Genomic DNA, 14,820 nt, shown 5'->3' with positions numbered 1-14,820 from the left:
CCTTGGCTCGCCCTCAGGGGTGAGAATCAAATTAAAGGTTGCCTTTGCAAACAAAAGGCAAAATCCCACAAACATTACTACCATCACTCCAAACAAAGCTTCTGCAAAATCTGACATTTCTTGTTCTTCTTTTTTTGGTTATTGGGATTGATTTGAGATTATAGCTTAAGTGGGTTTTGTTGTATAATGTATATTGTATAATAATATATAGTTGAGATAAAACGTAGGTTGGAATAATATTAAATATGGCTTTGAGTCAATCGCCCGAGAAAGACGTTGTGTCGCATCTATAGCTTAGAATTTAACGTCTTAACAAGTCATCATCTCACACTACTTCCCAAGTCAATGTTATTAATAATTAAAATTTATAATGGACAGATTGTACATGTTAACATCTTCTTTTTGTTTGTTTATTCAATGTATTTATAATTTAGAGCCTATTGATTCAAAGATTAGATATTAAAAATGGTCACATATGACAAAATTTATAGGGTAAACTGAGTTAAATTAAGGGATTTATTTAAAAATGCTGTTTTTTATATTTTATTTATAATTTTACGGCCTAAAATTTTTATTTATAAAACATATAATTTTAAAGTTTCAAAATTTCAAACATATGATTTTTTTTAAAAGCAAAAAGTAAGAAAACAACTAAAAAATGACAAAAAATTAAGGAATAATTACATAAGGTACCATTTTTTGTAAAATATTTACTTTTTTACGTTCAAAGAATGTTTTTTTTACATTTTTACGGTTTTTCAAAAAATAACACGAAAACAACATAAAATCAACAAGAAAATAACATAAAAGTAACACGAAAATAACATCAAAATAACAACAAAAAAACAACAAAAAATAACATAAATATAACAAAAAATTAACAACAAATGAACAAAATTTCAACATAAAAAGACCGTATTTTATATAAATAAAATCAAAAAATCGTAAAAATGTTTAAAATTTCGTGAAACCATATTTTTGTTATTTTTGTGCATTTGTGAAATTAACCCAAAAATTAATCTCGCAACTATAAATTAATTATAAATAAACTATAAAACAACAATAAGACCAACTTCTGACAACTATAAATTAACTATATACAAACTATAAAAATAACTAAAAAAGAATATCAAATAGTTTACAAAAGTTCGTATTTTTGTAAATAAAAAAGTTTAAACTATAAAAATAAAAATTTCTATGTGTTAAAGTATTTTTGTAATTTTTTTTTTAAAATTTTAATCATTTATGTAGAAGTTTTTTAAAATTAATGCATGTGTTTTTCATGTTGTTGAATCATATTGTTTAAGATCAAAACACTCCATCACAGGGTTAAAACTTTGTAGTTTTTAAGTGCAATATTGTAACGCCCCCGCTTCAAGCTTCCAGTGTGCTTTGTTCTCACTCGCATGCTCTTTGGAAAAACTTCTCAGGAGGTTACATATCCTGAAATTACCCCAGGTCAAGGATGTTTAACTGTGGAGTTCTTTCGTGATGGATTACCAGAAAACAAGATGCACCTTGTTGATATAGGCAATACCAATCGATCTATTTAAGCCTTCTTCAACTATGTAGTACCCACATAGTCTCAGAATCATCACACTTGACCTTCCCTAGGCGATGTGGGATTGCACAGCTTACCCGGTATTTTCTCTTACGGATCACGGGACTACTGACTGTCACAATCACCCCCTTACAGGGTCCGAAGTCCTCGTCGACCACACTTCCGACTGGGTCAAGGCTCTAATACCATTTGTAACGTCCCTACCTCAAGTCTCCATTGGGCCTTTATACCCACAGAATGATTGCTCTTATACACGAGTACGTCACTCTAGCTGTTTCTTGGAATGACGACTGACCCTATAAATTAACACGAGTGTTTTCAACGTGCTTCGTCCTCACTCGCACGCTCTCTGGGTGAAAAAACTTTCTAGAGGTCACCCATCCTGAAATTACCTCAAGTCAAGCATGCCTAATTGTGGAGTTCTTTCATGATGGGCTACCAAAAAACAAAATGCACCTCGTTAATATAAGTAGTACCAATCAATTTATTTAAGCCATCTTCAACTATGTAGTCCCATATCCACATAGTTTCGGAATCATCACAATATTCTTCAAGCGGTGTGAGATTACACAGCTTACCCGATTTTTCCCCTTACAGATTACGGAATTACTGTCACAAATATTTTGTTTAAAAGTTGCATTTTATAAGCTTTTAAAAGAATTCTTCATTTTTTAATGGCTTAGAATCTTTATATTTGTTATTTTTGATGGATTGTAGTCTAATTTTTCAGGTGCGCATTTCTAATCAATGTTTGCATAAATATTTATAGTGGATTACCCACATGCCTTAATTAAATAAATTCATCATGATATTGTGAACATCTTTGCACAATTATTGCTAAAAAAATAATGATTTATGACATACAATGATAATAATAAATGACAATTCAAAATTTTGTTGTCTTAATTCAAATAGTATATCACATATAGATAATTCTTCATTTTCTAAACAAAGAACTAAACATGATGATCAGTTATTTCCATTGATAGAAAAAAAAAAAAGAAAAAAAAAACTCGAAATAAAACCCTAAATATTCTACACGAGCTTCTTTCCAAATTAATGGACAACATCCATAATTAAGAAAGAGTACCCCTTGATTATCATTGTGTTAGAACTTCTGAACACACCATAAGTTTTAGTTCCATCCAAATGATAAAATGCTTTTAGCCATAATTATAAATTCATAGTGATTAACCAGATAAAAGAGCATCCCATACTTTGTTTGATGCTACACAATAGAACAACAACCAATATTATTTGTTTGATGCTACACAATAGAACAACAACCAATATTATTGGATCTTGAAGTTGGTGCCAATAAGTGCTGTAGATTTTCCCAACAAGCCAAAAGTATTCTCAAGAAAGCTTGAGCTAAAGGGATGAGAAATATAACACCACTTACGAAGAAACAATTAGCACTTACTATGTTCACTACCTTGTGATCAACATGATATTTGATTATCAATATAATAGCTACCCTAATTAAATAACTGCCAAAAGCTGCATACATGAACACCCCAATTCCCCAAATTATACAAAATCTATAATCAAACTCAGTCATTTTTTGTGTGTAGAGAGAGAGCGAGAGAGAAAGAGAGAGATACTTACCAAATTTTTGCTGAATAACTTTGTTGCTCCAATGTACTAGTGCAGCATATCTATCAAAGGAAAAGTTTCATGTACAATTAAGAGTAGAGAACGAATAATAATAATAAAATAAATTAATGACAAATACAAGGCATCCGTTAGAGTAAGAGTTACCAAGTAGGCGTTGAAAACAATTTTCAAGTCCCAAAAAATAAAACAAAATAAATAAATTTCCAAAGACACAGACAACGTTCTTGTTCTTCTCACAACTGAAGATATATTTATCACTCATATTTTTCAACAAGAAAAGGATCATGTTACAAATTTATGTGGTCATTTTCTAACTAGGGACATTTACAATCTTTTTTCGAGATTAGAAAACTACTTTCTCCAGAAAAATCATACTCATCTATCTACTACAGCAAAATATATTATTATTATTATCAAGACATTAAAAAGGGTGAGGTGATCTGATCCAGAACTAGTTAAGAGAAGAGAATTGAAGGCTAATGCCCTATTTCAATCCATAATACTTCCTATCGCCTATTCGTCTGGGCGTAAATCTGAGCCCAAACATCTCCTTGGAGGCTTCCTCTGGCTCTCCAGAACCAACCAGCTTCACAACAACAGCAGCGCTTTCTGTGATGTGATTAATGTCATTTGTGCTGGACCACAAGCGATGAGCCAACTGCAATCTTCTGTTTTTCGTGTTTAACGCAATACCCCACTTTAGGTAGATGTTCTCTCTTTCCTGTTTGGAGAGCTTCTTCAGTAATTGCTTAGCAAGCATTAGCCTTTCACGGCATAGTGCTCTTACACTGTTCACAAAGGTTATATAACCAAATAAGTTTCCATTTGTTAAATGTTTTGCTTAATAAAATGTACAACTTTCCAGGTATTGAGTTATTTACCTTGATGCATAAGATAGAGTTCGACCATCCTCGACAGTTTGACCGCCACGAGAAAATATGTCTCTGAGGAAGGACATTCTTCTCAGCTCTACCTCTATGTAAATGGAGTCAGTCTGATCACCTCTGAATAGTAAGAAGAAATAAGTCCTGTGAACTAATGACGCGTTGCAAGCATGCCAGAGTTCGATAACCTCTCTTTGGAGCCTCTTGAATTCAGAAGGCCACTTTGGAGGACTTCCCACTTCTTCATTCTGAATTGGGTCCAATCCGACATCTTTTACATTTCTTGCAGGAACTATGAGCTTATCCTCTGTCTTTAAGACCTGTTAATAAAGACAACCATTGATAAAATAAACATTAACTTATTTCTATTCAAAAGCAGTTATTATTAGATGCATAGACAGTTTATGCTAAAGTGGTAATACACAAACCTCAGAATCAGGAATTGTTTTCTCCAAAGGGTAATCCTCTGTTTCCTCTACTCTGCTAGATGAAGAACTGGTGTTAGTATTCTCATCATCGTGTGAAGATTTGATATCCTGTACTTTGAGCTCATCAACAGAATCAGTCAAAGCAGATGCATGTGAAGCATTTCTTGATAATGTCTTTGGTGAACCATTTCGTGATAAATTCGTATGTGAAAATGAAGCATTTGTTGATAACGTCCAATGTGAATCATCAATTGACAGGGTCGTATGAGACGTTGAATGTGAATCATTTCTTGATAATGTCTTCTGTGAGTTATTTCTTGATAATGTCTTTTGTGAACCATTTCTTGATAAAGTCTTCTGTGAATCATTTCTCAATAGTGTCTTCTGTGAATCATTTCTTTCTGGTGAGCCATTTCTTGATAGTGTCTTTTGTGAATCATTTGTCAATGATGTCTTCTGCGAATCATGTCTTGATAATGTCTTCTGTGAATCATTTCTTGACAATGTTTCTGGTGAGTCATTTATTGACAACGATTCTGGTGAATCATTTCTCAATAATGTCTTCTGTGAATCATTCACTGACAACGTTTCTGGTAGATGATCATTTATCAATAATGTCTTCTGTGAATCATTGTTTGATGACATTTCTTCTGATGAACCATTTGTTGATAATGTTTCAATGTTCACATCATAGTTCAGTTGGGGAACTTTCTTCGGCAAACCCCCGGCTCTTCCTGTGAAATTTCTCTCTACTATAACTGGTGGTGTGCTCTCATCCTTTTCTTCTGTATCAAACCATTGTGAACTTAAACGCGCTTTGCAACTCCTGCTCCTAGTTAGCTCCCAGCATGAGAAGCCAGACATACTTTTATCCACTAAACATTGAGATGGTCTTTCTGAAGATGGAATTAGCAAACTGTTTTTGAAGCTATTCGAAACTTCATTTTTCATCAAGGTAGGTGATCTCATTTCTTCATTCGTCACAGCTCCATTCTCAACCACTGTTAATTCTGAAATAGCTTCTTTTTCTTTGAGAGATGACACAATTGAGTTTAGAGATCTTTTCGGGCTTGTATATGATGATATGTTTGACTCAACGTGTCTGTTTGTGTTTTGCTCTTCCACTTCTATACATCGAACTTCCTTGCAAGTGTCATCCGAATTTCTATCATAATTTTCTTTATTTTCCTCTGGCATATCAATTTCAACAAATTTTGGAATGAAATTTGGTATTCTGACCGACAAGTGTGGAGAGGGTGAGTCCGTGGGAACGGAATTTTCGTCAAAGTCTTGCAGTTGGAAAAAGCTATCATCAGAGATATTGCTCTGTCCATCTGTATCAAACGAATTGGTTTTGGTATGGTGATCAAGGCCTTTAGAACCAGCAAAAACTAGGGTCCGTGGTGCTCGATTTTCAAAATCCCACGAATTTCTCACTCGCAACTTGGGGTAATACTGATCCAGATCCACCTAAAGTAGTATCAACAAGGAATAAACTTAAGAGATGAAGTGGGGTGAAAAGGCTAGATCACTCAAGCATAAGTAACTACACATACCGATTCTGATCTTCTATCTTCTTCAACTATCCGCAGCAAATCTTTAACCTGAGACTGAGCAGCATCACGTTGCAATATGACCTCTGATATCTCTTTCTTGAGCTGCATGAGCGGAAAATTAGAGAAAGATAAATTTATGCTTCAGCAAGAAAGCTCTCTATTGCATGAATCATGTCCTAATATTTATGTTCATAGATTTACAATGGCTCAACTTGGTTTGAGAAAATTCAAGTGTTAAATGATCTATTTTGCTAATCTTTCCTCCAAAATCTCATTTGTTTTTACCTTTTCAATCTGAAGGTCTTTCTCTATCAATAATGCAGAAGAATCAGATGAAGCCGTTGTTGATCCTGTAAAGCTCAACTCACTCTCCAGCCTAGCCAGTTCTCTTTGTAACTTCTTCACCAACGCTTTATCTGACATAACTACATTGACCTGTGCATTGGTTGCCACTTCTTTAGCACAACTTGCAAACAATAGGGTATTTCTTGATTGTTCGACGTGGCTTCTGGCTGGACTCAAGGTACAGATGATTGCAGTTCTAGCATTTCCTCCTAAAGAGGACTGGAGTATACGGGTTAGCTTTGAATCTCTGTAAGGAACATGACCATTTCTTCCCTTGCTGCATTAAGTCTCAAAGGATTTTAGGAATTAGCAGCACATATAAAAACTATTTAAAAGCTAGAGCATCAATTTAGTAGAAAAGAGAAAATTCAAAATGGTAGATAATGATTTAGACTCAACACTGTATAACACATCAACAGGAAAACAGGCGTTTAGCTAGAAACATAATGAAATATCTTAACAGCTTTACACCCCAGTGAGAGAAATACCACATTTACAGTGCATGGTACTTTAACTGACCTTAGCTTACGGATAACAGTGCCTAGAGTCAGTAAACTGCGATTTATATGGCAACCTTCTTTCAACCTTGCACCAGCAGATAATGTCTGAGATGCACGCTCACTTCCCGCAAGATCAACGAAGTTCTGTACGCATAATAGCATAAAAATCAAACCAGTTTTAAACGTGTAACTCTGTTATCTTCTTGAACTAACACATAAACATGCATAAAAAATTAGTCCTACCACTGTAGCTGATAGAGAGCTCGATTTGTCTCTTCCTAAAAACTCGCGAGTTGAGCTTTCAATTATCTGAGAGAAAACCAAATCATAATATTGTGATGTAAGAAAAAGTAGTTATCAAGTGAGAGATATGAACTTTGAGGTGATAAGATGCAGTCATACCAGTCGAATAATCTGATGCGATCTTGAGCTAGCTTCATTAAGTGATGTCTCACCTATTTGTCTTTGAGCTGTAAAAACAATTAATGTAGATGTTAAAACTTTAACAACGCCCCCTCTCAGTTATCCATCGGGAAGAAGAGTAAATACATCCTTACCTTCACAAACAGAGAGAAGTTCTTTGAAATGGTTCCAGTCCCTCAGTGTTTCCTCTGTCAGCCTTTCAACAATGGTCCCTCTCTATCATAAATGGTAAAGTCAGTACAAAATTTACACATAGAAAGTTAAACAGCACATGACAAAATGATATTCACCTCCGGATCATCGAGAAGTCTAAGAGGAGTGTTATCTGCACTTAGTAGGTCTCTCACAGATTCATTGTAGATCTCCATGGCCGAAAGCTTCATAACATAATCTCTTTCATTGTGCTACATTCATAAAATATTGTTTTGTGTAAGAAAACAAAAGTCCAAATCCAGGAAAAGGCAAAGACCATTTATATTGTATAAAAACTTACCTTCTCTACGTGATCATATATATCTGCTACTGTATACTCAGTGATACCACTCATGGTGTATGTCTTTCCACTACTTGTTTGTCCATATGCAAAAATGCTCGCTGCAGAGCGAGTTTCATAAAATAAGATTATCTATTTTCAATAATTATGTTCAAGAAAAGTTCATGACACAATAGCAATGGGAAAAAATCAAAAGGAACAAGGTGTTATGCGCTTGTCCTGTACTCACCATTTATACCACCGACAACTGAAAGAGCAACATCCTTGGCTCCTTCTTGATACACCTGCCTTGTGGAAGAATCAAAGCTAAATACTCTGTCTAGTACCAGAAAGAAGAAAAGTCAGATCAGAAATTCCCATTGTTGAAAAATTGTCAAACAAAAAACATCCTATAATTGAGTTTATATCCAATCTAACCAGCAATGTGGAGTACTTTCAACTGACCAATTGAGAAAAAGAGAGAGAAAGAGAGATTTGATTGACAAAAAAGAACTTATTTCACAGAAAGTAATGCCGTAATGAAAGCACCCTTACCAAATGTATAAGCAGTTGGGTACATGGAACGCTCAGAAACTGAAAGATTATTCCTGTAAATGATGGTTGTATCATTGATACACTCCCAATCTGACACATCATTTCTTGCAGCCTCCTTCTGATTCAAAGGTCGAAGCCGAATTGAAACAAAGATTTTCTCATCACATTCTCCCTGTCCTTGCAATTGCTCCCCTCCACCAAAAGACCCCATGTCTACACCTTAATTTATCTTCAACAAAAAACCCACCTCCAAATCTCCAAGTAAGATTTCTACGAGACAATAAGTCAAGAAACCGTATGTTCTAATGGATACCATTAATCATTGATTACCCCCTCTTGTATTGTGGTTCAGAGCTTCTAATATAAACGAACAACCTGCTGGTTTTCACAAAACATAACAAGGACCGACCAAACTTTAGAGACCAATCATCATTTGCATTAACAAACTCTAATCATGGGTCAATGATATAATTCATCAACAGTACTTTGTCTGGAGTAGGAAACCCAAAAAATTTCTTTATTTATTTTTTAATTGAAGTGTCAAAACAAATACATATACCCAATGCACATACAGACGGTTCTCTAATGTAATTTAATGGAGTTTTTGGAGTTTTCCCAAAGGGTCCCAAGTTCCAGACTGTCAAACATAGGTTTTCATATATAATATAATACAATTTTTATATTTATATATATGTTCTTAAATTACTAATTAAAAAATTATAATAATAATAATTACCTTGAAGATTGAGAATTCAGTCACTTTCAAGGAATGTTTGCGAGCTGTGGAAGATTCTTCATCTGCAGAGAAAAATAAAACGAGAGTTCGTGTTAACTGAAAAATTTGTAGAAATGGATTTGATTTTCTGACGAAAATGCCTGTTTCATTTTTGGAGTTTATATTAGGATCTTCCTATAACTCATCCTGTACAACAAAAATCCAAACTGTAAATCCCAGAAATAGAAAATTCCCAAAAATAAGTTATTATTACTCAAATAAATAAATTCAACATTGTTTTTGCCATACACAAACGCAACACATTCACACCCAATATCCAATCAATTTAATTCAAATATTTTGACAATAATTCAAAATTAGTAAGATCTTCATTTCACAAAATTCATTTAAACAAAAAAACACTAATAATAGCATTTTCTGAACTCGATTAATTCTACTTTGACTGTACTCAAAAAGTAAGCTTCTTAATCTTGAAAACTGACCAAAAAAAGAAAACAAGAAACCAAAGAAGAAAGTACAGGAACAATGCATCGACGTTAAATTAATGGAAATGCGAGTCCAATCCAAAACCAGATCAACAAATGAAAAAATCCTTCAAAGAAGAAAAGTCCAAAGACAAAACCTGTAAAAGCGTCCATGTGGAGAGAAAGAAGAAGGCATTACTAACTTTGTGTGTGTTTGAGTTTGGGTTATAAATTAAATTGTGGTTAAAGTGGTTATGGCGTCTGCTTCTTTTGCTAAATTGTTAGTTGGTTTTCGACCTTTCATTGCTTCCCTCTATAATTTAATTCATTCTTATTTTTATTTAAATAAAATAAATGAAAAAGAAAATTCAGAAATTCTCTTATAAATTATGGGGTGGTTGACCCCACTAAAATGAAAAATACTAAAAGGTATGATTGGTGTTTAGTATTATTCTATGTGTTAATATCGTTATTACTCAACTAATTATCAGGTCCCATATACTTTAAAATAATAACATTTAAGGAGTATAATTAGCCAATTACAAGACGACATGTGTAGAAGTGGTAGGCACCACTGGTGTCCAATAGCAATGTTCTACTTAGATGCAACATTTAGAAGAATTTCTTAGTCCAATTCTTTGCATAATCGCGTACTTTATAGTTATTTAAGACATTCTGTAAAATTTTGAGAAATTCAGAATAATTTACAATATAAATTTAATATTCATATTTTACTCTTTTTTTTTTTACAATGAACATTCATATTTTACTCTTTGAATCTTATTTTTTAACGTGTTAAATTTTTTCAAATTTTTCACAATTTTACAAGATATCTTAAATAACTATAACCTATACGATTATAAAAAAAATTATGCTAAATTTTTTTTTTCTAGATATCAAAGGAGATAAATGTGTATCAGTGCATTGTAAAATTTTTTTGAATTATGATCCTATTTTAATTTTTTTGTCATAAAAATATCTTGTAAACTATAAAAATCATTGTAAATATTCTCTTCAATTATATTTAACATGGCGATAATGTGAGCCAATTTAAGAGTTTGGACAAAAAAAAACAAATGTAATCTACATGTCCCAGTATAATCTATATTTATAGAGTTAATTAAATAAATTGTTTCATAAATAAGTAGTATGTTAGTCTAATATTTGCAAAGAAAAAATAAGGACAAAACTTACTTAGAAACATAATTAAGGGAAAAAATCCTTTTTAAAAAAATGGAAAATCGTGGTTTAATGTACTAATGTCGTATTAAAAATCCCACGTTTTTCATTAATATGGTATATTTAAATATTAAATTTACCGCGCTAGTTCAAAGATTATGACTAAACGAAATGTGAAATGACGGCTTTGCCCATGACATTGCACCTAATTTGCGTGGCAGCCACGCTTTTACATTTAAAAATAGAAACTGAAGCAGAGTTGCACATGAGCTTGATTTACTTTATTTTTTCTTTTTACAAGCTAAACGTGAAAAGAGCCCAAAAAAGTCTTTTTCCACCGCCCTCTCATTTTAAATTTTTATTTTTATTTTTTTTTAAAAAAAAAAATTAAAGATTCATTTTGTTCGAACAAAAATAGCGGGTACGTATTCCATTTTTATAATTTTATAAATTTCATATTAATAATAATAATATTATGGTTACAAGGAAAAAAATAATTTAATATATTGCTATCAGAAACCTTGGGATCATTGTTCTTTTTTATTTAATTAATTTTATTTTATGACAAATCTTAGATCATTATTGTATTCATAAAAGACTTTTTAAATTAAATTGAGAATTTTGAAATATATCATTAACTTATTGACGTGTAAGAGCATGCTTTTCTTTTAAAAGAATTTGCTACCGTTTTAAGTTTTGAATTATTTTTCAATAATATTAAATTGACCAATTAATGTGTATTGATAAAATATTAATTGTATAGTATAGAATACGTTGCAAGATATCTTCACCTTTTCAAATAAATAAATAAAATATCTTATAATATCATGCAAAAATCCACATTATTACATATTCAATTGTAACCTTATTTTCTCATATTTATGAATATAATAATTACAAAATGATTATTTTTTACTAAATAATTAGTAAATACCTAGATACATACATATATGCTTTTGCCCAAATGTTTTAATTATAAAATAAAAATTGATCATATTCAATGTGTTACCAACTTTTTTATAGTATAATTAAATTATTATTATATATATAACAATTCTTTTATGTTTATAAAAGAACTAATATATAGAACAAATGGTCATCAATATTTAGAGATGGAAGTTGTGTTGACTGGTTTCATTCACGCTTAAAATTTTTATTAATTTTATCTAAATTAAAAAAGGATGACTTTATTAATTTGTTAATTAATATATTTAATTAATTAGCAAAATCATAACGTAGTAGAATGTAGTACAAATGAAGAAAACCCTTGTGATCTCATAGTATGCTAAATATATATCATTTAGGGAGATACTTATAATATAGTATTATTGACTATTGAAAAATATATATTCTCATTCAAAACTAAATCATATATACTACAATTAATCAAGATAATGGTACCCTTTTTGAGAGATAAAATACTTTACGGCTTCGGGATTGTGGCTCGAAATTCTTCAAGCAGATTGCTAAAAATTAAAGTGAAATATAGTAGAGGTATTTATGCAGTGAAGGTTGTTGAAACTTTGGGAACAAAAAAGACTCTTAGTTTGGATTAAGAGCAAAAGTTGGAAGGAAGTGGAGATTTGATAGCATGCTCGTTGTTCAAACCATTCGTAGTCAATAAATATCCTCTGTTTTCTGGTTAATTATTAATGATTGTAAAAATTTGTTTTCTTCTTTACACAATATTAGTTTACGTTATATTAGACGATCAGTAAATTGAGTAACTTATTATATAATTAGACATTCTCAATTTTTTTTTCTTTGCATATTGATGATCATAATGCTAATCTTTGAAGCCATTTTGTATTAAAAATGCTTAATTTAAATGAATTTACTATGTTAGAAGAAAATCATATATAAGAGTACTTTTAATTAATTTTACTGTTTTAAACAATTAACATATATATACCTTATTCATTAAAAAAATGTATATACCATCAGTGGAATTATATATATTATTGAGTATTGTAATTAAAGGCATACGCATCTTAAAAATATTAATATTATAATTTTTTTTAATATATTTGATCTTTCTTTTTGCCTTTTTGGTAATAAATTTATTTGACTATTCGAAGTCTTAACTAATAATGTTCATCTTATTTTATTATAGTAAGTTCTAATATATCTTATAAATTCCAAATCTCTTTCACAAAGCCTTATATATAGTGTGAGTGCTTGAGTGTGTTTTTCACAAAGTGTAGCAATAATTACTTTTTAGGATCAAAGTAACATGAAACCATGCCAATATTTTATTAATTAATTTTATTGAAAAATAAACAATCAACACCAAGACTCAAAATTCAGATCTGCAATATGAAACAATGCATACAAAATACAACAACAGCAAATGATCAAACACAATAAGAACACAAAATCATAAAACAGAATTATAAGGAGAAGACGACACCAAATTTATCCTAGTTCCAGTCCTAAAGATTAAATTGATCTCTAGCCATATTTCAACTGAGAGAAATCATTGTGATTCAATATGAAAGTATTGAACTTGTACTGTAACGCTCTACTAGATTAGGCACATTACCATATTTTCTTCAAGTTTGTTTCACAGATCCCGAGTTGTGTTCAAGCTTTGAACCTTCCTCTTTACTAGGTTTGACAAGTACTCATGATGGTGCAATATGCAACCTCTTCCATGTCTTCAATTTCTTCATTTTTCATCTTGATCTGTTATTTTTTTCTTTTAGTTTGAGTGTCCTTGCAACTTTCTGATAAACGAGTATTTCTTTTAGATTTTCTCCTTAAGTCCAAAATCTCTAATTCCATCAAACTTCTCAAGTTCAAACCTTGTTATGCCCGTCATTGTTTGATGCAGATCGATTCTTGAATAAATCTTGAATTCCCTATTTAAATGCGGATCATAAACCAAAGTTGTGATTTGTTGAAAATTAAACAATCAACATCAAGACTCAAAATATTTTAATATGTTGTCAAATTAACTTCCATATATTAATTATATGTGTTTGACAAATTCCATTCTCTTTTTTTTTTCTTTTTATCAATACAAATTCCACTCTCAATATTATCTATATGAAATAAAATAAAGTAAATTTCACTAATTTAGGGCACATCAAATGGTATATATATTATATTGGGCACCTTATTATATAATTCATATGCAAGACAAACTCAAAATTTGAGTTGAACGGCTTGTACTCTTAAATCTTAATAATATCATTTTCAATTATAAATATATTATAAATTTTCAAAAAAATTATAAATATATTATATAATTAATTAAAATAAATATATATTTTTTAAAATTATTATTTTTTATTTAGGAGATAGCCCCTAGCCTTAACATGGGTCACGTCCGCCCATGATACATACTTTATGTGCATATGCATGAAGAAGAGAATTAAAGTCTGAAACCTAAAAGAATGTTATAAAAAATAATTACTTAAAAACCGTTAAATAAAAATTATGGGGTTTAATTTCAAAATCAATTAGTAATAAGTAAAATAGTTCATGTTCTTTTTATATGTGGCTAGATATTTATATTTAATCTATGTAGCACAATGTTATCTAATAAAAATTGTAAGAATAATCAACAGAACCAACCGAGCAAACTCAACTCATCCTGCGCAGCCTCACTTAAATTACAAGGGCGCGATCGGCCTCGTCGGAAATGAATAAGTGCAGCTAGCACTGGATCGACAAGGGAAATTTGATTTTCTATACTTAGAAAATCAAAAAATTTGATTTCTAAACCAATAATTTAAACCCTAAAAAAACTATACATTTTTTTTCAAAACCCCAAAAATACCCCCAAACTAAAACTATCTCTCTTTCTCTCTCTATCTAGCCGGTCCCAAGAATCCCACACCCCAGGTCCGATGGTCGGACCATGGGGTCCGATGGGGTCCGACCAATCGGACCCATCGGACCCCAAGGTCCGACCATCGGACCTCTCTCTTCCCCTCTCTCTCAATCGCAGGAAAAAAAAATAAAAAAAAATAAAAGCCGGCCGGACCTTCGGGTCCGATGGGTCCGACCATCGGACCCATCGGACCCGAAGAGTCCGACCATCGACCTCTTTCTTCCTCTCTCTCCAAAATCGCAAAAAAAAAAAATTAAAGACG

At 31.5% G+C, this 14,820-nt stretch overlaps 1 protein-coding gene across 4 annotated transcripts; it reads right to left on the bottom strand.

Annotated features, from left to right (window-relative positions):
- Positions 1 to 3,342: 3,342 nt before the first annotated feature.
- On the bottom strand, positions 3,343 to 9,857 carry LOC115712542 (kinesin-like protein KIN-7G). 4 transcript variants are annotated; one of them, XM_030640834.2, is made up of 15 exons: positions 9,700 to 9,857; positions 9,078 to 9,139; positions 8,342 to 8,719; positions 8,037 to 8,126; positions 7,808 to 7,908; positions 7,605 to 7,718; positions 7,449 to 7,530; positions 7,294 to 7,361; positions 7,135 to 7,200; positions 6,911 to 7,035; positions 6,332 to 6,668; positions 6,047 to 6,148; positions 4,491 to 5,960; positions 4,060 to 4,382; positions 3,343 to 3,966 (listed from the first exon to the last, which is right to left on the bottom strand). In XM_030640834.2, the coding sequence occupies exons 3-15, from the start codon at positions 8,550 to 8,552 to the stop codon at positions 3,663 to 3,665; spliced, it is 3,393 nt and encodes a 1,130-aa protein (XP_030496694.2). In that variant the 5' UTR covers positions 8,553 to 8,719; positions 9,078 to 9,139; positions 9,700 to 9,857; the 3' UTR covers positions 3,343 to 3,662. The 4 variants fall into 4 exon arrangements, with proteins under 4 accessions (XP_030496694.2, XP_030496693.2, XP_060970582.1 ...); XM_030640833.2 differs by having other exon boundaries at positions 8,342 to 8,716; XM_061114599.1 differs by having other exon boundaries at positions 9,078 to 9,263; positions 9,700 to 9,855.
- Positions 9,858 to 14,820: the final 4,963 nt, after the last annotated feature.

This window comes from Cannabis sativa, chromosome 4 (assembly GCF_029168945.1).
Source record: "Cannabis sativa cultivar Pink pepper isolate KNU-18-1 chromosome 4, ASM2916894v1, whole genome shotgun sequence".
NCBI classification, from domain to species: Eukaryota; Viridiplantae; Streptophyta; class Magnoliopsida; order Rosales; family Cannabaceae; genus Cannabis; species Cannabis sativa.
This window is presented reverse-complemented; position numbering and strand designations above follow the sequence as displayed.

Bases quoted from the DNA above. Each gene is read 5' to 3' on its own strand.
- LOC115712542 (XM_030640834.2), bottom strand. From the start codon at position 8,552: ATGGGGTCTTTTGGTGGAGGGGAGCAATTGCAAGGACAGGGAGAATGT. The intron at 7,362-7,448 runs GTAAGGATGTAT...TTGTTTTTACAG, and splicing joins ACTTCTCTCTGTTTGTGAAG to CTCAAAGACAAATAGGTGAG. The intron at 7,036-7,134 runs GTAGGACTAATT...TTATGCGTACAG, and splicing joins GCTCTCTATCAGCTACAGTG to AACTTCGTTGATCTTGCGGG.